Consider the following 24,646-nt stretch of genomic DNA (forward strand, 5'->3'; position numbering starts at 1 on the left):
CTCATCTGTAAAGTGAGAGGATGTTAGTACCTTCATGGACTTGTTTAGGGGGATTGGGTAACATTATTCATGTGAGATGCTTAACATCAAGCTTGATGTCCAGTGAATGTTCAATAAATGTAGCTATTAATCGCTTGAAGGCAGGAATCATGTATGTCTTGGTCTTTACTAGATCTCCTCGACCTAGCACAGTGCCCAGCTCATTTAAAATATTTGTTGAATGCATGATCCATTCTAATTAGCACAGTGAATGGAACATTGCAGGCATTCCAACCCCTCCAAAACAGTTTTATTAGGAAGAGAAGGAATTGAAGTTACTACTAATATATATATTCTCTTCTTCCAGTTGGGAATTTATGCTTGGGTTGAGAAGGGAACTGTTGCCTTTAACATAAAACTCTAAAAATGTTTTTTAAAAACTGCTACTTCCCAAGTTTGAAAAAGAAGCCAGTAACCCAATTAGTATAATTAAAAGCCCATTTCATTTCACGATTCCCTAAGCTTAGACTCAAACCAATTTTGATGCAATGAAAAATAGGCTTTCAAGGTTTCTGATCCCTGAACTTTTTAGATCATAGGGGACCATCACTACATTTGCATATGCCATGAACAACAGGAAAATCCTCTATTTTGCCCTCTTCAAAATTTGCAGTCATACCAAAAATACTCACAGCTGGAATAATTAGCAACTCAATTTATTGCCTTCCGTTTTTTAAATAGAAGCTTCGACTCTTGATATTTAAATAGTGTCACACTGTGATATAACATAGCATTTTTCATGGTAAAACTTCTTTTTTTTCCCCCCCATGAAATGATATACTACTCAGTGTGACAGGCAAGGTCTCTGGAGGTCACTAAAGAAACCTGGTGTTTTGTGAGCAAATCCATTTCAGAGTCTTTGGGATGAAATGAGGAGTCTTTTTTTTCCCCTGGAGTTGTTAACTTGTTGACTTTTTTCAAGTTAATTGGTAAAAGTCTTGATATAGTAGAGGAAAAAAACAAAGACTTCTGACTTTGACTTCAAACTTGACCTTGAATTCACCATACACTATAATATGGGAGTGTAGAGACAGCCATTTCAAATAGACTTGCATTTGTGTTCACCGGCAGCCAGAGGTAGATGAAGAAAGAATGCCCGCCATCAGATACAATCAACGAGCAGAATGATTTCTCCCATCGAGTTTATTGCCTGTACCATTCAGAGAGTCAAAGAATTTTCGAGCTGGAAGAAACCTTAGGGCATGTCCCTTTATCATATTCTGCTTCATGCTACTACATTTGTCCTGTCTATTTGCCTTGTCTCTCCAGTCATATTACAAGCTTCTCAAAGGCAGGTCCTCTATCTTTTGCTTCCTGATACCTTTCTCTGTTCATAGTAGGTGCTCACAAGTATCTGCTGAAGGAACACAGCAATTAAGGAACAGTGGAAATTTACAGGCTTTAGAGTCAGGCATAGCTGAACTCAAATCACAACTCTACCAGGAACTGTATTATATTGGGAAAGCTGATTAATCTCCCTGAGCCACAGGTGCCTCCTCCAAAAAATGGGTAGATAACAGCATCTGCATTACGGAACTGCTGGAAGGGCTGAAGAGATAATGAATACAATCTGCAGGCACAGAGACTGACCCACAGGCGGTGTCTAACACATGCAGGTACCATGTTCCTCCTTTTCCTTTGGCACAATTCAAAATCTAAAATATGAAGTCATGGGATCCCTGAGTGGCTCAGCGGTTTAGCACCTGCCTTTGGCCCAGGGCATGATCCTGAGTCCCGGGATCAAGCCTCACGTTGGGCTCCCTGCATGGAGCCTGCTTCTTCCTCTGTCTTTGTCTCTGCCTCTCTCTCTCTCTCTCCCTCTTTCTCTCTGTCTGTCTCTCAGGAATAAATAAATAAATAAATAAAATATTTAAAACAATAAAATATGAAGTCACGAGTCAACCAATATTTATTGAGCACGGAATATGTATCACGTGGTGCCAGAGGCTTCTACCATACTATTTTGTTGTCCCTCAAAGATGCCAAGCTTCTCTGCATCTCAGGGTATTCACATTGTCTCCCTCTGGAAAGTCCTTAACTCAGATCTCTGCATGACTCCTCCTTCTGAGACCTTTCAATCTCCCCTTCAAAGCTCATTTTCTTAGAAAGGCTTCCTTGATCAGCTTTTTATTTCATTACCCTACTTTGGCCAAGGTTGCAGCTTGGGACTGACCATCTCCAGTGACTGGCGCTTGTGGGAGGTGGAGTGATGGCATTAGTATAAAGACCCTGCCTTCTCACCTGCTCCGCACTTACCCTTTGAGTAGCTCTTTCCTTGTTTCCTACCTGCTTCCCTCAATGGCATGCGCTTTCCTTGAGAGCTTGGATTTAGTCTTCCTTACCACTGTATCCCCAGGCCCTGGAAACATGCCTGGCACGTGTTTGGTTCTCAATGAATTTTTAGTAAGTGAATAAAAGAATGAGCCAATCTAGATTTTGAAAATTTTTCTATCTGCTCTCAGATCCAACACATCTATTTATTTATCCTGCAGTGTCCTTTGCAAGGGATGCCCTGTCACTCTGGGTTTCAAGATTTTGGTAAACAAGACCATGTTTTCATTATGCCTACACATGGTTATTTTAAATCCTTTGAGAAACCTGCATCTTCCTAATCTGAGGAGGCTTTTTGGCACATTTCAATGAGAGCCTTTCCTTTTCCCTGATCTTTTAAGTTGGAATTCTCTTCAACTTTTCTGTCATTCTTGAGGCATGTTAGCTTTAATCACACAGATTATTTCCATTGAGAACTCATGATGGTTTTCAAAAATAGTGATAATGCACTTTTGATTAATTTCTAGGATTCTACTTAGTGATGCTGTGCATTTTGTAGCCCTCCCTTCCTCTTTCCTCAGCAATCCAGTGGACATATATGTTCAGGCATTAGTTTACACTAATCTCAGGGCCAGTTTCTGGTTTGTAACCAGAAGCTCAGAGATAATCTTCCTACAAGCCTAGAAGGATTTTTTGGGGTAAATGTACTTGCTCCTTATCTGTCACTTCTCTGCCTACCTACAGAGCAGTTTATCTTCATAGGTTTGGTATCTCTGCAAACAAAAAGATTTCATGGTGCATTTTCTCTTCCAAATCACTTTTATAAGAATATGAGAATAGTTTCATCTCTGAAAAATCTTGTGTACACCCTCCTCCACCCAGAGAAGAATCCATTTATCTTTCTCCACCCTCCCTCCCCTGCTACCTTTATAACAAAGGACTCCTGTCTGATATACCTGTCTTTATTTCCTTATCTTTGGTGCTTCTACAATTTTAGGAAAGTCTGATGTTGAATGGGGATCAGGTTGATAATTCCAGATGGTAACACAATGCACCCTTGGATTCATTTATCAGTATTAACCAAATCACATGTACTGGTATTTTGCATAGCACCTTCAAAGTTAACCATTCCAAAGCATGTTTTGGAAACAGACATTTCTTCTTAACATTTTTCTTGGAAAAGATCAGGGCAGGAGATGAGCCTATCTTATTGCCTCTCCATTGAGTAGACTTTTCATAACAAGGGGTATATGTTGATCCTCTAGTTGTTTTCCTTTAATTAATTAATTACTTAATTAATGAAAAAAAATCCTATTGGGGTGAAATTCACATAACATAAAATTAGCCATTTTATTTATTTATTTATTTATTTTTAAAAAGATTTTTTTTTTTTTTTTATTCATGAGAGACAGAGAGAGAGAGAGGCAGAGACACAGGCAGAGGGAGAAGCAGGCTCCATGCAGGGAGCCCGATGTGGGGCTTGATCCCAGCACTCCAGAATCATGCCCTGGGCCAAAGGTGGTGCTAAACCACTGAGCCACCCAGGCTGCCCCAAATTAACCATTTTAAATGGCATTCAGTACATGTACAATACTGTATCACCACCACCTGTATTTTGTTCCAAAACATTTTCAGCACTCCAAAAGAAAACCCTGTACCCATTAAGCAGTAATTCCCATATCCCTGTTCTTCTACTCCTAGCTCCTGGTAACCACTAATCTGATTGCTGTCCCTATGGATTCTCCTATTATGGATATTTCATATATATGGAATCATAAAATATGTGACCTTTGTGCTTGGCTTCTCTCAATTCCCATAATGTTTTCAAATTCATCTGCATTGTAGCATTTATCAGCATTTCATTCCTTTTTTAAGGCTGAATGCTATTCCAGTATTTGTGTATGTGTGTGTGTGTGTGTGGGGGGGGTATATACAAATATACATACACGACATTTTGTTTATCCATTCATACACTGGGGGGCATTTGGGTTATTTTGATCTTTTGGTAATTGTGAATAGTGCTGCTTTGCACATCTGTGTAACAATATCTGAGCACCTGTTTTCAATTTTGGGGAGGATATACATAGGAGAATTGCTGGGTCATAGGGTAATTTTATGTTAGACTTTTAGGGGAACCTTTAGCTGTTTTCTCAATACAGAAAATGATCAACCTTGAACTCCTCAGCAAGGTCTAATTCTGGTTGGCCCTAAACATACTGCCAGTATTCTTTCATCCTACCCATGTTAGGAGTTTGTTTTTGAACACTTTGACATTACAGGAACAAAAAGCATCATCAAAGGGCTAAGTAGCAGTAGTCACAGAAAGAGTAATAACACTTCATATCTTATAAAATGTTTAACATGCCAAGTCAACAGTCTCTCATTTTAGGAAAGAGGTTTTAGTGGAAAACTACTAGAACTTATTAGGAAAGGGATCTACCCATGACATTTTTATTAAAAAGTTTTTATTGTTAGTATATATTCTGAATACTGTATTATAAATAGTACTTGCTCACCAGGTCCAAATATTGTAGAACCTGATGAATGAATCTGAGCATGGATGAATTTCTAAAATTTCAGCGCTTAGAGAGAAATTATGTTTTATCTTAAAAGGCAAATTCAGATAGTCCTTCTCTAGCAAGGGTTTGAAGAAATCCTACATTTCCTCCTTCTGTCAGGAGATCAAAGAGGATCTGAAATATAAGCCCTCAAAGTATCTTCTTTGGATCATTGAGTGTATTTATATATTACTAGCTTCAGGTAAAGAAAGCATTTCATGATATTTGGGAAATCCCAGAGCAAAGAAAATTTAGGGGATTACTACAGGATCTTCACAAGTCTTTAATATCTTAAATATCCTGATACTCTACATATAACATTTATCGTTCTGCTTATTTGGTCATGTTAGTTTTATACCCATCCACTTTCCCAGTCTTAAAGCCAGTAAAACCGGTACCCCCATGAGGTACATCTTTGAGAAAGAAAATTCTAATACATTCCCTCTATTTCTGAATGAGTACACTATGGCCCAGAAAGAAATTAAAAGCAAACCAACAAACCACCAATAATGGTTATTTCCTAGATTTTTGTAGGTTCTTAAGACCTAATCCCTTGGTGAGGAAGGCAGGAGGGAAGGAAGAAGAAAAGGAAAAGAGGGAAGGAGGAAGACAGGAGGGAAGAAAGGAAGTTATATTACAACATAAAAATAAAAAGCAGCAGGTAGACTATGTTATGGGATTTCTTCAAGGCTTAGAAAGAAAAACAAAACCGATTTATCGAAATTCCTGCATAGCTAAGAATAATTCTTAAGAGGGAGAGAGGATCTTAAGTAGGCTCCATGTCCAGCGTGTGAGCTCGATGTGGGACTTGATCTCAATACCCTGAGATCATGACCTGAGCTGAAATCAAGAGCCAGATGCTAAACCGACTGTGCCACCCAAGCAATCCTAGACATAGGGATTAGCAGAGGAGAAGGAAAACAAGAGAAGAAGAAAGAAAACTACTACTCATTTTTGTGTACTAGAGATTTGCTTCCACATCAATAGTGTGTAGGGATTTCTAGCGTTTAAGTTTGGGGCTCTGTGGCTTTTTTTTTTTTTAACACTCAAATAAAAGATGGTTATCTTTCACACAATTTCTTTTCCCATTTGAATTTACATCAGACCCTCTGAGACATGAGCAAGTATACAAAGACCTATCAGTGTATTCACCCGCATTTCTTTCTATGTGCAATATCCATAGGTACAATGTTTTCTTCTTATTTAGCACTCTTCTTGAAATGATATAAGAGCTCTTCAGGGATATTAATTAAGCTTTATAGCAACCCCTGTGACATGTCTGCCTGCCTACATATATCTGTTGGACACTTAGAAATTAATGCTTTGCAGAAGTGTGCCATTTAAGTGTGTTTGTAGGCCAGCCACATACCCACTGACAATGCACTGAACAGATCCATACATTTCAGTCGTCGAAAAATGCCATTAAAAAAGGCAACCATCATTTAGCATCAACGCATAAATATTGCCATGGTGTTTAATATACTCTCAAGCAGGTCCTGCAGTGTCCCTGTCACAAAACAAGTCCCAGAGAAGCAGGTTCTTAAAGCTTGGCTTCTTGAAAGGCTCCTGGTTTCCTAAATGCTGGGTTTCCTAGGGCCCCAGGCAAGGCTTTTTAAAAATGCAAGTGTCAAGGAAAACTGTCATGCATGTTTGCCTTAAGTACCCGAAAAGCTTGTCACTGCCATCTTGGAAGTCTTGACGAAGATGCGGTTGGACATGCTGAGGCATGGTAAATTGAAAGCTGCCTGACAGGTAGGTGGCATGTTCGACTAAAAGCCAGGTGCCCGCCTCCAGGCATTTTCTTTGCAAGCGTCAGAATTAAACAAAACTAAAGGGGAGCCTTGTCAGGGGAGGCTGTCTTTGCAGACATCTCAGAGGCTTGGACTTGAACTGGGGTCCTTTCTGGCTCTTAGGTTTTGCTTGATAAGAGGTTAAGTGGTTTCAGGAGAAGCCAATCAGGGTCTGGATTTCTGTGAGGGCAGGGGGAAGGAGAAGAGCCGTGGATGAAGAGGGCAGGGGCCAACAAGGGAAGGAAGAAGAAGGTCAAGGTCAGGGGGAGGCTGGTGCAGCACCTGCCTGGTCTAGGAGACTGAAGAGCGCAGTGGTGAACTGGTAAACTGTGGGCAGGAAGTGGGGTTCACAGCCTGGTAAGCTGGGCAGCCTTGGGAAAACGATGTGTTGAACTCGGTTTCCTTAAGTGAAAATAATGGAAAATACAGCATAGGGATATTGCGTGTGTTAAATGGGCTCAGCGCATACGTACCACTAAGGAGACCCTTAATAAATGCTGGCTTTTACTGTTCTGGAGAGAGCTATCAATGAATCCCATAACCTGCCTCCTCAGAGGATGTATCTTTCCTTCTTGTCCAACCCCTCTTCCTTGCTTCCCTTCTCTTTTCCTTTCCCCAACATGAGATCCTTTGGTGAGCTTCTGTGAACTTTCATTTCTTGTCTTTCTGGTATGTCAGCTGAGGCTTTTCCTACTTCTCACTACAAATGTGACCATAACACACTTTTGCAGGCTCCCCGTCCCACACAGAATATACCATCAGGTGCTTTGCTGGGCCCAGAAGGTGGCTCTAACATGAGCCACAAGACCTTCCTAGCGTTGTTTCCTAAGTTCCAGCCCAGTTGATCAGAATGCTTGTACACTCTTGCTTTTCTGGTCTTAGTCCCTTTCCTCTTCCTGGAGTGCCCTTTTGACAGGGAATACTTTTCCTTCAAAATGGGAACCAGACCCCATTCCTGCCATCTGGGTTTCCCTGACTGGGTAGGTGGGTATCCCTCACCACCCTGTGTTCCCATATCACCCTTATATCCACATTGTAGTGTTTTATATTAATATAAATTATCTCTGTAGCTGTCTTTTCCCCACAAGACTGTAACTGTTAGGGGTTGAGGGCCAGGTCTTTTTCACTTTTAACCTTAGCACCTTCCCTGGTGGTCAGCTTCTAATAGAACTTTTGTAAATGTTGGCTGAATTAAGCTGAAGTCTTATGAACAGAGCTGGTAATGGGATTACCAGCGGGAGGTGGGAAATACAAAAATCCTTATTTAGCATAAAATTGGAGTTGCAGATAAAGAAACTATATAAGTTTGGCCTGAGGGCCTCTTATTGACAGAAGCCTCACATACTTCTTTCACAAAAAGGGCTGTCTTCCTTGCTGGATTTTCAAGCCCTTGATCATAAATGCTCTCCTATAATAGTTAGAACAATAATACTGCTGTACTAGGCATTTCTCTTGGGGACTCAGAAACTTGACTCAGTCATCTTAGATATTCTTATAATATCCCCGTTAGGTGGATAGAGGCAAAGTAGAGAGGGAGGAGAGGCAAATTTAAACATTGCCAAATTATAAATGAGAAAACAAAAGGCAGCAAAGGTTAGGTATCTTGAATCATGTAGGCCACATTGAGGCACAATTTGGGAATAAAAAGTTGGGCCCTACAGCTAGAATCAAGGGGAGTGAGTGAGTCAGATTTTCCCCACAGCTATACCACTTCCTCATACTACATCTGGCACATTAGAAAGGGGGGTCTGAGTTCCTAGAGTATTCTAGTATTCCTTAGTACATTATTCCTTGAAAAAGAAAATTCTTTCAATTCTATGTTTAAAATCCAATACCATAAACTTCAGGGCTCTTATTTTAAGCCCATAAGAGAAAATTCAGCCCATTAAAGAAGGAGGAATAAAGAGAAACTGAAGCATTTGAATTGAGATGAACATAATTTGGCACAATCTATCAAAATTTAAAATGCACATTATACATATTCTTTGATCTAGCAATTTCACTTCCAGGAATTTGACTCTTGAATATAATCATATAAGTATGCAAAGGAAGGTATATACACAAGACTCTTCATTACAGTTTTGTTTGTAATAGCAAAAATGTGAAAGTGATCTAAGTGTCCATAAAGAAGAGATTGGTTAAACAAATTACGACATCCTGGAATATTACACAGACTTTAAAACAAGAATGAGGCAGGTCCACATGAAATTACCTGAAGTGATTTCCATCATATTTCATGAAGTTGAAAAAGAAAGTTGCCAAATGGTATGTATAACACGGTCCCATTTATATTAAACTTAAAAAAATATGCTCAGACATCCACAAACATTTTGGGAAGCCTAAAATAATAAAACTTCGAAAGAGATATCCTTGAAAATAGAAGTGGAAGGGCAGGGGAACATTATTTCTCATTTTCTATCTTCCAAGTTGTTGAATATTTTTTATCAAGAGAACATATTATACATTTTATAATAAAGGAGTGGAAAGACCAAATCTATTGCAATATGTGCTCTAATCTTTGTCTTAAATTCTTGACAATTCCTTCATGGAAGGAAATGGAGAAAAGATTCTTTGCCAGATGAAGAGGCAACAAAATCCTCTAATCATGCCGGGAACAGCAATGCACGGCAAAGTATGCTCAACCAGAGGCTTACTTTATAGCACCACCTGGACATTCAGAGTGGGAGGCCTTGATGAGTCATCTGGGCCTCACTCACCTCATCTATAAAATAGATATTGGATTATACTTGGAACCTTAACATGGATTCCAGCTTGAAAATTCTGCCTCTGTGCTGCCAAATGATTCCTACTTCTCTTAAATGATCAAGCCAGCCTAAATCATGGTTACCTTGATTCCTTCTCTTGGTCTGTCTTCTGGTGTAGTGGACAGAATCAAGGGACCAACTTCCCAGCGGACAGCATGCATTTATTTCTATATTCTCAACACCAGGTCCTTTTGTCTCTGTCTTTCCCTTTCTGACTCTTCCTGTCTGCCTGAAATAGGCTTTTGCTTTAGCTCTGTAGCAAATTCTACAATTCCTCTCTCCCAAACTGAATGGTACTGTGGACCTGATTAGAGAGGCAGGACATGAGGTTCCTCACTGCTTCCCTATTTCTAGACGAGGCCAACAATGGTGAAGACTAAGAAGACAAAGTACACCTAGACACATGCGGACTGTGTCCTTACAACCTGTCTTCCAGTTACGTCATTATTATGAAATTCTAGGTGGTTTTAAATGTACGTGTGCTACTTTTTCCCCCACTACACTAAGTTTGTGTACTTCTAGTAATGCCAGATTAAATCACAGGAGTGTAAATAGTGATGGGCATAATTATTGACATGAGGACATGTTGTATTTTAGAACAAAATTTTTTGTCTAATTAAATGTAGAACTATTCAATTGTTACCTACGTTGTGGTCCATTATGGAGCTGACTGACCCCTACAAAATGTTCTACCTAAAATTTTCACCATGAAGAGGATAAAATGCATTTCTGAAAACCAGAGTTTGAATGTTTTCCGTTCATGGTTTTATTAAAAAAGCAAAACCAAAAATTGTCCAAAGTAATTCAACTTTATAAAGGTAAAACTGCATCCTGAGCCATTTTCAGGAGATGGAAAATGCATCAAGTTGTTCTGAGTTAACTTGCTCATCATGAGCCCTCGTAAAGAGCACTGGTTAGTAAGACAATAAATGAGCATGTTTTAATTAGAAAATGTGGAATCCAAGCAGTTTTGCAAGAAAGAAGATGATAGCTTCAAAGAGACATCAGGAGACTAATAAAAGTTAAAATGCATTAAGTGGCCACAGTGAACTCAAAGGTAAAGTCGTGGGATGTTTGAGAAGTGAACCAGAGAGGACAATGAATCAGAAGGGGATGGAAATTAGTCAGTGGAACTATTCTTTCTACTACATATTAGAATCAGCTGTAAACCCCCTTCTGTGCCCAGGCAAGTGAGATAACCTGATGCCCTAAAATCCTCCCATCCCTCCATCTTGGCCAGAATTGTGTGAGCCCAGAGGAGAAAGTCGCTATCATCTGGGCAATGAGAGAAGGTAGCTAGGCTAAGGCAAAACTAGCATTGAATTTGATTTGATTTTCTTTTTTCTTTTTCTTTTTCTTTTCCTTTTCCTTTATTTTGTTGTTGTTGTTGTTGTTGCAGCTAAGCCTTCGTCTTATGGTCTCTTAAAACCATGGTGCTCAATTATGACCATGCCACTCTACCTGCTATGATGTTCTACATGGGTGCATGATCCAGGTCTAGTCAATCAACATTATCTCTTCTCCAGGCTTTGGTGATTGGGTCCATTGTGTGTATGTGACTCTCGTTGAGTTCAATGAAACTTAATGAAGGTGGTGTTGTTGAAATATCAGGAAGAAGATAGCCTTTTTCTGTTAGGCTCCTGAGCCATGAGACTATAGCCCACAGGCTATAATTGAGTTCCCACAAAGATCTCACTAAAGAAGGCCTGCTTAAGAACGATGGTGGGAAAGAGAGAAAAGCAAAGCTGAGGGACAGATTCCTAATGCTTGAGTTTATTTCCATGAATCCAGTTCTCCCAGAATCCTTATTCTGCCTAGGGCCTTCATCTTCCCAAGTTCCATCTTCCTGATATGCCAAAAGAGGACAACAATATCCATCTCACAGGGCTTTCCCTCAGATAACATAAAGTACCTATCACAATACTTGGCACAAAGTAGTTATTTAAGGGATGATGATGATGCCTAAAAAATCAAAACAAAAAATAGCCTTCAGCTGTTCCCAGGAAGTGAAAAGATATCTAATCGGGCCACAATTTCTCCTCACAAGGATTCTGAAGTCTAGAAGCTGGCAATTATCTCTGCATTCTTTTGCCTTCAGTATACTACTGGAGGACACTAACCTACCAAGAAGGAATAGTCTGAAGCCGAGGACAAGACACCCACAAAAACCAGGGGTACAAAGCACCATCTCATTCCCAGAGAGCTTTCATATTTATTCTCATTTTACTGATGGCAGGGTGGGGTAGATTTCCCCAGGTCCCATAAAATGCTTATATAGGGTCCAATATCACCTTATACCTTTTTATCCATGTTCCCTAGTAGAGAAAGTCTGGGTTGGTAAGAGATTAAAAGTCACTAAGATTAAGCTTTCCATTTTAAATTCTTATCTAAGCACATACCAATGCAAGAAGAGCAACATCTACCTTCTTCCAAGTGCAGAGTTTTAAATCCATTTGTTCAAATGATTTTGAAAACTCAGCTTTTAATCATCATATCATTGAGGTGCAACATCTTTACAGGAGGACTAATTGTGGAGAAATGGACTTAGGGATATTTGTACCCAACTGAAGCTTTAACAAACTGCAACACAGTTTCAATACAACTTCACAAATAAGAAAAGAAGCAGTATTCATTCTCTTTTGAAATATAAGGCAAGGCTAGGAAAAAACCAGAATATAAGGCAAGAACAGTTAAAACAATGATGACAGAAATTGGGGGCATTTGCTGATTGCTCAGTCATTCTGAATAAGAAGCAATTCCGTAAGGGGCTTAAAAATACACAATTTTGAGGGTGAGCCTTTTGTGGTTAACATTGTCACGACCTCTAAAAATGATTATTTGCAAATAGGACTCATGAAGCAGCCTGAAATCGTTTGGTGGGTTTTGGAGGGAAAAAAGCTGTCTGAGAAAAAGTTTCTTAAATCTTCTCCTTCTAATCTAGAGGATGCAGCCCCAGTGGAGCAACCTGGCTGAGAGCCTTGTACAGGACTGCAATTCTGGTGACACAAAACTCCACCTCACAAAGGCAGGCAAGGCTGAGACTAATAAATCAAAGGAAGCTGCAGAAAAAGTTGCAGAGCCTACTTCTCCTGCCTGGGAGAGCTGAGCATGCCTTATCTGGCCTCTGTGAAAAGAAAAGGATCATTGGGGAGCCAGAATTAGAAAAAGACTTGGGCTACATCAGGCCTATCCCTGTCTGAGCCAGATAAAATATCCTCTGGGAAGGCTTCAGGAAATGCCCCCAAGGGAGTGACAGCTGATATTAGTTGAATGGGTGAAAGAGCACAGACAAAGATGGAAATATTTAGCCTTTTTCAACTTAAACCCAAGACATTTACACAGACTTGGGGGCAGAGTCTTGTGCTTACAAGGCATGACCACGAGGTGGCCTCAATCCATAACTGGGTCCCCACCATGGGGGTGGGGACAGCTTCTTAAAAAGTCCTATTACCTAGAACCTTAGCTATGGTTAGCTTACAAGTAAGAAGTTCAAGTCCCCAAAGCTTTAATAAACTTAATAAGGCTTTAGTTTTACAGTGAGAGTCAAATTTGAAAAGGACAGCCTCTCCTTGGATACGTCCACCTTCAAGGATGCTTCCCAATTTGCAAACCACACCAAAAAACAGGCTGGAGTGGTCTTAAATAAGATGTAATGCTTATTTCTTTCTTAATGCACCTTGTAATTTGCACACGTGCCACAGCACTTTATTTATTTTCTTATTAATGGGCTTGAGTGTGTTTAACACCACAAGCCATAAATTGCAGAGCAATAGATCAGACTAGTTCTCTTTATTTTCCTGCCAATTGTCAAGAAGTGATGTGGGGTACAGAGGTACCTTTTCCAACTGGCTTTCTTTCTCCCACCCCACCCCACCATATGCCTCCACCCAACAACCAACCCCTTGTGTCCATCCACCAAAGGGGAAAAAAAAAAAAGACACAGCCCCATTTCTCATTGGAGAGCTTGCCTATTGAGCAGCTCAGTTATTGAGATTAATAAGCTGCCAGTTTCCAAGGAAGACTATGAAAACTATAAAATTAAAGTGCACTGCAACGTGAAATGCTGCTGGTGGCCAGGCGGGATCACCATGTCAAAAAGGCAAGGTAAAGCTATAAAATAAGGCTGAGCTTGAAAGGCTAACCTAAAGGTCTCATTAATTTCCATGTTGCCTCTGATGAGAATTTAGAGAGGGCATAATGTTTGGCAATATGGAGAAATCAAGCTGCCTATTGATTTGAAAAGTGCTTGAATGCATTTGGTTCACCCAGAATGAATTCTAGTTTTAAACTTCACTTGAAAACATTAAAAAAAAAAAATGGAAACCCAAACAGGTTACCTTGGTTTAATATTCTCAAGATCAAGCTTGTCAGTGATTCTGTCAGAAAATTAATCCTTAGGTAGAAAAATCAATCTGAGAACAAGTTTGGAATAGTCTTTGGGCTCAGCATGGTGAGGATGTTTCAACAATCTTGTTGCTTCTCTGTGAAAACCTTATTTACTAAAGGTCTTGTGTCTTGATTCCCAAATACGCACTACCAATAAAGCATCTAGATGAGGCTAAGATTACTTCCTCATGAAGACAAAAAGTGTGTTTTCTGAAATTCTGGTACCACATTTAGATATTTAAAATGCTTTTCACAAGCCCAAGGTGCTTCTTTCTTTATCAGAGCACTTGCATGACTTCCTGCGAACAGGAATAATCATGGCACTCAAAGTGTGATCGAATGGTCAGCCACGGTACCCCTAGCTGTTTGGCTTTCTCCTATTAATGTGTCCAAGCTCTGTTTGGGAGATAACAATTCTGCAAATTACAGAGCTAAAGAAGTAGCAGGACTTTTATTTCTGTGTTGTCAATTTGCTCTCACATTTCATAACACGCAGAGTATCTGTTATCAGCTCACACTGATCCTCTGCTGCACAGGCCATGGAGCAGCGAGGCCTCACACTGACAACACTGGTTGCCACCAATCTTCAAGAGCTGCAGAGAAGAGTCCCTTACCTCTTGCCTGGCTAATGATTTTGTCAATGAGCAAGTCTACATCCAGCAACAGGCTGAAATTCGTCCCATAGATCATTTTTTGCCTATGTCACTTGTAATGCATTGACTTCACCATTTCCATGGCCTGGAAAATTAATCTGTTGTTTGCCACCAGAATAGGCATAGTTTTGTTTTGTTTTGTTTTGTTTTGTTTTTCTAGTTCGAACGGCACTATCATGTGGTGGCTAAAAACACGGTATTTGGAGTCAGACCCATTTCAAATTCCAGCTCCACCACTTACTTATTTACAGACCTGTAGGTAACTTAGTTTTCCCAAGCCCTTCTCCTTATTTAAGATGGGGATAGTAACATATACCCCACAGAAGGGTTAAGGGGTTAAATGGCATCATGTAAGTAAGAACTAAGTGCCAAGCAAAAAGTATTTGATAAAGAAAAACTGTTATTTGCAGGCGTATATGAGCATGTAGAATAACTACTAAATTGAACACAATTTCTGGAGGGTTATTTTTAAAAGAGAAAAAAAATCAATTGCTGAGAGCTTTGAACACACTAAATATGTTGTTATTTGTAAATGGATGAATTTCCATGTTACAACTATTATTTTGGAATCAAAATATTTAGAATCAAAACAGCTACACTTAAGTCTCACTGCATCATAGATTTAATGTGTCTAAAACCGCACTTCTGTTTTCTGCCAGAAAACTTGTTCCTTCTTCAGGGAATGGCATCATTATCCAGCCACCCTCCTAAGTAAAAAAATTGGTCATTGTACTCTCAACTGCCTAAGCCACAACTCCACAAGTGTTCATCCCTACTGATTCTGCCTTCAAAATACAACTGACATTTATGAATGTTCACTTTCTTGCCAGATGGGTAGGGGAAAGGCAAATATGAGTACTATAGCTGTCAGGACCCTAGTGAAAACCAGAGCACCTTTTATCTTAACCATTACAACACTCTCCGAGCTGGACCTATAGACTTGCTATACTTCCTACCTTACCCCCAACCTATTCACCATATGGTAGCTACCATAATTCAAAACAAAATGAAACAATATTATTTTACTGTTTTATTCTCCCATTTAAAACGCTTTAGTGACTTCTCGGTATTCTTGGGCTGGAGTCCAAAACCTTTAACCCAGCCCAACGCTCTGCAACATCCTGCCCTCGCCTGCCCTTTTAGCTTGCTTTCCTTTCTTGGCATTGTAGTGTTTCTTTCCCCAGCGGGTCATTGTTTTTGCCATCTAGAACATTCTTTAAGTCTAATTAACACTTACTCATCCTTAGGGCTCAGCTTAAATGTCAATTTCTCACGCATCTGACTTCTCTATACCTCACATGGCCCATACTACATTTGTCGTTGTTGGGGCTGGGGTGGTGGGGGGACACAGTTGTCTAATCATTTATTTACTTCTGTCTACATCCAGCCTGGAGTCATCACAAGGGTGAGGACTTTGCTTTTCTTCTTCGCTGTGGAATCCTCAGTGTCTGGCACATGATAGGTTCTCATAGATATTTCTTGAATGAATAATGGATGACCGTCTTACAAAGCAACTTGCAAACTTGTTTGTAGTGTGAGGAACTTGATGGTTAAAATGAGGGCTTCTGGAATTGAGGATCGGATGGAGATTTCTTAATGTACTTATGTTCTGTTCCCCTTGTGGCAAAATTTATAGAGATAGAAGAGGCATTACTGAAAAAAAAAGAGAGAGAGAGCTTCTAGTATTTCAAGGAGGAAGTAAAATCAGAGGGATGTTTTGTCCTGCTTGGGAATTCTCTTTAGTGACTTGCCGCTAGGAGATTCAGAGAGAGAAGCTTGTTTCAGCAAAACACAGAAAGGAAGGAAAGTTAGTCATCGGGCTACTTTGTACTGTTGTAGACAAGAGAAGCTGACTTCAGAAACTCCCCAAGAAGCTGCTGGCCAGGAGGATTCCTGACCTTGTGGCTCTCAGGCGAGGAAGCAGTAGAGACACGGTATCAACCATGAATTGCCCATGGATTTTGTTCTAAGACCTTAGTAGTTGGAGAGAAACACAGCAATGGAGTAATTTTGCAATACACGATGCTAGAGAAAGACAGTACAGACTGCCAACTGTTAGTTCCTCTGCCCTGAGTTTGTTTTTTTCTTGGATTATGTTACGGTTTATACATGAATTGACTGGTTTTGGTAGTAGAAATTTATATGCATTGAACTTTTACATGATTAACACTGGTACGGAACTTTCCTTGTATTTTTTTTGGTCTTATATTAAACTCCAAATTCAAACAGTCCTATTTTCAGGCTATGCCTCCTTAATCAGCACCTTTATTTCTACTTGTCACAGAAAAAAAAATGGAAGAAAAAGCACAGTCCAGAGAAGATGTAACATGCCTCATTAAGACTGAGGGGAACATCAAAAAGCAATGCAGAGAGGCAAGGGTTTGCTCTTCACTGGTCTAAAGAAGCATGCTGGACTTGGCTTAGAGTCTCTGGGCGTGGCATAATGCCCGATCATCACCTTCCAGAGTTATGAAATTCTTCCAACACACCCAGAAGTCTGTATTAGGGAGAGTAGAGGTGGTGAGGCTGTTTGTAAATTTCCACGGCATTTTCAAAATTGATGACACATCACAATCAGCCTTCAGAATGCCCTGCCTTCAATGGTTCTCTCTCCTGGATGTAGTTAATCAATCCTTATTTGGTATAGAAATAAGAATGGGAATCCTCGTGTGGCGTCATGCCCCTGAAAGAAGAGCTCCATACCTACACTTTACACTTCTCCTGTGGGTAAGAAAATGATCTGATGAAACTCACAATGTTTCAGCTTTTGAATGAGTTAATTTGTTCAGTTCTACACTTTCTAAGACTATGCCAAAAAAATAGTAGGGAATGGGAATAAGCAATATGCTATAATCTCTGACATTCTTTCTTTCTTTTTTTCTTTCTTTCTTTCTTTCTTTCTTTCTTTCTTTCTTTCTTTCTTTCTTAATTTATTTATTTATCCATGATAGACACAGAGAAAGGAGGAGAAGCAGGCTCCATGCAAGGAGCCTGATGTGGGATTCGATCCCAGGACTCTAGGATCATGCCCTGGGCTGAAGATAAGCGCTAAACTGCTGAGCCACCCAGGGATCCCTCTCTGACATCTTTCTACTTATCTATTAGGCAAATTCTTATCATCTTTCCAAAACCCAGCTCAAACAGACCCTCAGCTGTGAAATATTTCCTGATCATCTTGGAAGAGTTAATCACTTCATCCACTGTACAGTCACTTTATACTTCCATTACTGTATATACTGCACTATCCTTTTATTTTTATACCTACCTCTTCCTTTAGATTGTGTGAGCTTTAAGGGCAAGATTCATGTGTTACTCATTATCTCCCTAGCACCTAACATAGTGCCTAGTAGACAAGAGGGGCCCTGTAAATATTTGCTAATAAGATACTGAATGAATAATATTTTTAAAAGAAACACAAAGCCCAACAATTTTATTAGTTACTGTCAAAGTTTTTATACATGAGACCAGAGGCATATCCAAGTTATATGTATTCATGAATTCCATGAATGGAGTTTCAAATATCTGCTGACTCATGCACCCCATGTTTGACTTCTGATGATAGCCCTATCCCAGGGGCCTTACATTCTCTAATCTTTGGCCCTTGAATGCCCCGATCAAAGAACATCCAGATGTTGCCCTTGCTTGTTTTTTCCTTCTGATTGACTTCAACATTTTGACAATCCTCTCTACTCTTCAAGCTTTGTATTTAACATGCCTCCTCCAAAAGCATCATTGAGAAGCCCTAATCCTTGGAGAAATGACAAATATCCAAATGGTCTGCAGAAGGACTCTCCAGATCAGACACAAATTCTAGGAAAGCTTACTTTAGACAACTAGGAAGGTGACGGGCTTGGCTCTGCTGGTCCTCTCTACCAGATCCTTGTCAAGATAACACTTGACTGCAAATGGTTTTGTAAGGTCGATATCCTGGAAAACCAACTATTTTCCCCAGACGCTGGGAAAGAGGAGGCAGTTCGTGCAGCATATGTATTCTAACCACCAAGGGGAGGATCTCTGTGAGGAGCAAACACTCTTATGGAATTTACCCTATAAATATAACAATTAGGGCAGTAAATGTAGATATTCACTCATCAGACATCTCGCCACCTTACTTTGTGTTTGGAAACCGCTTGTATTCCATCCAATGTGGCTCAAAATGTCCCATCTCCCTGAAGCTCTAGGCCTCTCAAAAGTTACTTTGCCCCTCTACATCTAGATTGTCCATCTTTAAAATGGTGGAACAATGGTTCCATCCTACCTCACTGTATTTCTTCCAGGCTCTCATGAGATAATGCATGCGAAGAATGAATACCAGGCGTATGCAAAGTGCACAGTAAAAACTGGTGATTAACGGTGATGGTGGTCCTTTTTTCTCCGACCTTTCCCCCAACCCTTTCTACAATAGCTACTACATTTCTCTTTCCCTTTCTCCTCATCCTTTTCCTTCTTCCATCTAGTCCACTCTAGGTAGGCTTTATGGCCAGAAACTTTTTTTCAAACAACAGTCTGTTGATGTAAAAAGGGCTAATGCCCAACAAACTCTATGGCAGAAGGAAGAAAAAGAGAAAGTCCTATACAGCTTTAAAGATCACCACCAACAATGAAATATCCCGAATCTAGCCTCCTGGACCAGTCTGCTTTCAGCCTGGAAGCTTTCCAACAAAACTGTTTTATTAATGGGTTACTATACCAGTGCAGATGTTTAAGTATATCTATTTTATATTATATACGCATACGGGTTCTACTGACTTTACCTATTTTAAGCCCCAGAGATTAAGACTATAGGTATAGTTGAAAGTAATATGATCATCAGAGAATAAACTTTATTAAAGTTTAGAGTGACCGCAGTGACAATGGTGCACACGTTATTCAAGATCTTATAAAAAAAAACAAAAAAAATTATAGTTAAGAAACAACATAACATGCTGTGGCTTGCAGAGTTGCTTCCAGCTGTGTGCAGAAAATTCACTGGCCATGACCAGAGAGATGACAGATTCCTTTGTCTTTCTTCAAACCTAACTTATTAAAGTTTAAAAACCTAAGTGAGAACTTTCTGAAGGGTCAAAACGAATTATCCCCTTTCTCTGTTTTCTCTTCATGGTTCTCTTGGACAAGGAAACAATAATAGTTGGAGCACACAAAGCATGAGAGGGTCTGAGGTGGGGGCACAAGGCAGGTTCCCGCCTTGCAGCCCACCCACTGCCTTTGAGGTCTTTCTGCCCCAGCCCGCCTCCCCGTGACCCAGGCCCCTCGTCTCAGGGCATTAAGGTGGGTACGGTCTTGGAAGACCAGACATGAAGGTAAGAAAGGGACAGAAGCAAAAGCAAAACAACACAGAGCCAGACCTGGAGATCGCTTTGAAACGCTCCGCTCCAACGTCAGTGCTGCCCCTTTTTTCTTGTTTGTTTTTGTACATTCTTGTTTGCCCCTCAGGCATCAAGCTGTTAGTGTGTACAGGAGGGATTAAAGTGAGACGGTATGTTGGATGAAATATAAATTAAAATTATACTTCTGTCAGTCTGGAATCAGGGACTGTTTCTCAAGGTCTCCCCAAACACTTAATTTCAAATGAGTCTTCATTTATTACTTCGGGAAAGGCCAAATGCATAATTTATCAGCAGGTTGCAGTCAATATATCCTTATAAGCATGTTTCCCATGAGCCTTTGAGCAAAAATATGGTATGCTAATTCTATTAGTTGGGTACACAAGCGCCGCCTAAGAGAGTAAACAAGCATGAGAAGGAGACACAGGCCAACAGAGAAGTGCCTATCACCCTGCCGCCCAGGGTCGAATCCCCGGGGGAGGGACCGGCCAGGGGGCGGTTAGCTAGCCCCGTTGTTGACTCCAAGACGTCTCCCCGGCCAGCCAGGCCAGCGCCCCGAGCGCCCCCTCCACCCCCGGCGGGCGCAGGGCGCAGGGCGCAGGGCGCAGGGCGCGGCGGGGACTCACCGGGTCTCCAGCGGCACGTTGCTGTTTAGCACCCAGCTGTCCTGGAGCTGAACGGACTCCGGCGTGGTGGCCAGGTCATTGGGCGCGGGGGCCGGGGCGTGGATCTGGCTCCGCCGGTTGGTCAGCGAGTTCCTGTTGAGGGAGTTGGCGGACGAGTGGTGGTGGGACAGAGTGTGGTTGTGAGGGGGCGGCAGAGGGGGCCTCAGAGTCGACTGGCTGTGGTGGTTGGGGGGACCTGGGAAGAGAGGAAGGAGAAAGGGCCGTCAGTGGTGCAGACCGCAGGCGCCCTCGAAGCGCCCCAGCGTGGTGGCTTCCGAAAGTCGCAGGCTGGAGACAGAGGGGACACCGCACAGGCCTCATCCTGGGGTTGGCTGCGCGCACAGCACGCGCCTCGGTTGGCCTTTCTTTGCTGCGGGCCTCAAAGGAGGAAGGAGAAATTAGGTTAGTGAAACCGGCCTGGAACCTATTAATCTTGAAATGGAAGGAAGGGGACAGGGCTGGTCATGGGTGTAGCCAAGTCTCTATACCATACCGTTTCCTGGTAAACCAGTACACTGCATATATTCTTCACAAATATTTTCTTTCTTTCTTTCTTTCTTTCTTTCTTTCTTTCTTTCTTTCTTTCTTTCTTTCTTTCTTTCAGATTTTATTTATTTATTTATTTGAGAGAGAGAGAGAGAGAGAGAGAGAAGGAGACTCAGGGCTGAGTGTGAGCCAGACATGGGGCTCCATCTCGTGACCCTGAGCCCTAAATCAAGAGACGCTCAACTGACTGTGCCACCTAGGTGCCTCAGATATTTCCCCTTTCTAAAATTAATACGAATATGGTACACTGTAAGTCAGAGAGTGGCACATTTAAATACCTATGGGGGCCAGGTAGGAAAGTGAAGTGGGCCAGTTATGGACTGAGCCACCTTCACTCAAATCGAAGCCCATGTGCCCACGAGGGGTAAGGGCCCAAGGCAGCCAGATCTTCTAGTTTTTCAAGGAAAGCAGAAAATCTGGACTTTTAGATAGAATTTCCCATTTTTTGAGGACGTCAATTTTTAAAATATGTATGTGTTTTGTATATATGTATATATGTATACAGTTGTTTGTTTGTTTGTTTTTTAATAAGAAAGTATCTGCCAGCCTGCTCAGACACATCAGGACTGATGTTTTCAAACCGTGGTCCTTATTCCAAATTGCATCCTCTTTTCTTATCTTGAAATCCTCTATCCTTGTAGGAAAAATGCACAAAGGAAAACTATACCTCTGCATGTATCCCTTGTAAATATGACCACAGATGACAACTCCACACAGGGTTTTCCTAGCAACCCATTCTCAATGTACAAAATGAAATATTTTAAGCATAATGAAAATGAAAGTAGTTCACTATGCAATGTAAGCCTATAATTTGGTTTTAATGGCTGCTGAAACATGACTTTTAATTTGTGTCCTTTTTTGAAGCCTCTAGTCGACGTTGGCAGCTCACCAGGTGACTGCCAAGCCTTGTCATTTTGGCCCCTGCCAACTTTTAAAATCCTCAGCCCCTGCTGTCCTGGCTTTAAGAAGTTGGCTCACATCATTTAAACAAGCAATTTGACACAAATTTCAACTACTTGTCTCCTTATGTGGCCAGGCTACATCTCCAAAAGGTGTAATCTACATTCTGTGGCTCCTGTGAAGCCTGCAGAAATATTCCGAAAGAAAGACAACATGTCAAGAAGATACTAGGTTTGCAGAGCATCATGACCACGGAAAATAAGAAGGAAAAATAACAGAGAAAAGTGGTTCCTCGAAGTTTGTGTCTCCGGGCTGAAATTACTTGGTTTTTTTTTTTTTTTTTTGGTCTTCAGAAGAAGATAACTAAAACTAAAACCCAGTGGGAAATGCGGCCATACAGTTGTACAGATTTTAAATCACGTCCTCCAAATGAACCTGCAATTCGTATTTTACATTATGCACCAGTGACATTTTAAATATATCTTTGAGGGAGTTTCATAGCTGTAGCAGGCTATTACATTTCCTGGCATTGTTGTCTGTCTAGTAATGTATTATTATATAGTTATTTAGCATTTGTCTGCCTCATATTAGTGGGAAGAGGTGAGGAAAGGGGGTGAAATGATGTAATAACGATCCTTCAGAGATGCAATCCAAGCCCCTCACACAGGGTTAATGAATTCTCATGCCTTCCCTTCCCTTCTCTCAACTCCCATCCAAGTGGTGTCATTATTCTCCATTAGTTGGGTAATCTTGAGACTTGCCTCAGGAAGATGAGATGAATCAGTGTGCAAGGGAGAACCCACTCTCCTCAGCCTTAAGCCCTCACTTTCTGTCTCCCTCAGCCCCGGGGCCTCCGCCTCCAGCACTCCAGACCACACACTGTCCAAAAGTACAAAGAGGCTATGGGAGGTATTTAATTCACTAAATGAGATCCCAGAATCCTCCTGCTTCCTGTCTATTCACCCTGAGCTGAAGTTTCTTTGCCTACTCCAACTTGTGTGGCCCACCTCTGTCCATCTGTGTTCTGTGTGGGTGGAATTCCTGTGGGTTCTCTTTTGTTGAAAATATCCAGGTGCTGAGTGGGAAATGGAACCATTGGCCTGGGTGCTATGCAGTATGGTCCAAATAAAATGGGTGGTGAGCTTTCCAGTTGCCTGGAAGAGATGTCAAGCTCTTTTTCTATTTCTGCTAAAGAAGGGAGGTCTAGAGTTTCATTGGGGAGATGAAAGAAGACGTAATTCTCTTCCCACTCTGCCTTCCTACAAAGCCTGTTATTTCACTGCAAGTAAATCAAATTATTGATGGCAATAACAAAAACTATCCAGCATCCTTAGTATTAGAAGATGTTTTCCTCATTATTGCTGCTCATTTCCACTGTGACACTGATTATATTTGCTCATTTATCTATCCATCTAACAACCAGATTTTTCAACTAGGTGCAAGACCTAGAAAGGACAATTAGGACACAGAATGGTAAAAGCTACCACTGGGGTCTGTACAGAGAGACATGGGAGCATTGGTGGGGGCAGGGGCGGGGGTCACTTAGCCAGCGGTTGGGAGATAAAAATCTAAAGAACTGGATTTGAGGACTGGATCTGCCCCTTTTGAGTCATGCGAACCTGGGCATACAAGGCCATTTCTGTAATTCTCTGAGAACTCATCCACCACGGGTAACAGCAATAAGTACCTGTGTGTCAACATGGGAGATGGAGAGGAAGAGGAGCGAAAACGCCAAGCATGCCACCCGAGGCTGCCCAATTCCCCAATTGTGTATGGAGCATTGCTCACTTCTTTCAGGAAGAAAAGCATGGATAAGACATAACTACAGCTCTCAATGAGTCCGGATTTGAGTACGGGACATAAACCTAGATTTCAACCATCCAGGGTGGAAGTCGCAAATCAGCAGCCCCCAAGCTGGATATTACCAAAAATTCAGAGGCAAGATTTTGTATAATTGTTCCAGATCTCTGACTTCTCTTGAAAACAAAACAAAACAAAACAAAACAAAACAACAGAACAAAAATACTGAGTCTATTCCCTCATGGTAACGACTGGCATAGCTGAATGCCTTTGGGTGGTTTTCTGGTTTGTCATCAACCCTAACAACCCCTGTTATTTTAATCTGGCTGGATGTATGTATTTATGTTACCGCTGGTAGGCATTTATGTTTTTGACTGCTGGATTCATCCGTGGTACCTTAGTATTCTGGGTGGGTCACATATTTCTAATATAACAACATCTCTGCTACAACTAATGATCCCAAGCACTTTTTGTGTTTATTGGTTTTCATTACATTCATCCAATGAGCTTGCTGGATGTGATGGTTTTCCATTTCAAAAAATGCAAACAATGGCCAGCAACATGCTTTACTGCTTTCCAGGAAGTCAAATTACATGAAAAAGCCCTTCTGAAAGGCAACTCATGTCTTCAATATATGCTGAAACAGAAATGATTAACAACTTGATGAAGGAACCTTCAGGTCCACTCTGAGTTCCACACATTTATTGGGTTTAATTAATGTGCATATTAATGTCTCTTCTATTACATAAATATGAAATCACATAATAATGCAATTGAGCCACGAATAACTATGTAACAGAAATGCTTACACACTATCAACTTAATAAGTATGCTATTAGCAGGCAAAAGGCAACTGTCATTAAAATCACGGTGCTAACCTATTATCTTGCACCTGATTTATCTGAAGTTGAGAACCTAGAATTTATTTTTAGGTACTGTGTGGCTTTTA

At 40.9% G+C, this 24,646-nt stretch overlaps 1 protein-coding gene across 8 annotated transcripts in view; it reads right to left on the bottom strand.

Moving 5' to 3' along the window:
* The window catches only part of TENM2 (teneurin transmembrane protein 2), a 1,505,907-nt gene that overhangs the window by 268,457 nt on the left and 1,212,804 nt on the right, over window positions 1-24,646 (bottom strand). For all 8 annotated transcript variants that reach the window (XM_072824231.1, XM_072824230.1, XM_072824229.1 and 5 more), the window contains one exon: window positions 20,413-20,647. In XM_072824231.1, the coding sequence (XP_072680332.1) occupies window positions 20,413-20,647 (235 nt within the window). The remainder of the gene's footprint in view (window positions 1-20,412; window positions 20,648-24,646) is intronic.

Source organism: Canis lupus, chromosome 4 (genome assembly GCF_048164855.1).
Source record: "Canis lupus baileyi chromosome 4, mCanLup2.hap1, whole genome shotgun sequence".
In the NCBI taxonomy this organism is placed as follows: domain Eukaryota; kingdom Metazoa; phylum Chordata; class Mammalia; order Carnivora; family Canidae; genus Canis; species Canis lupus.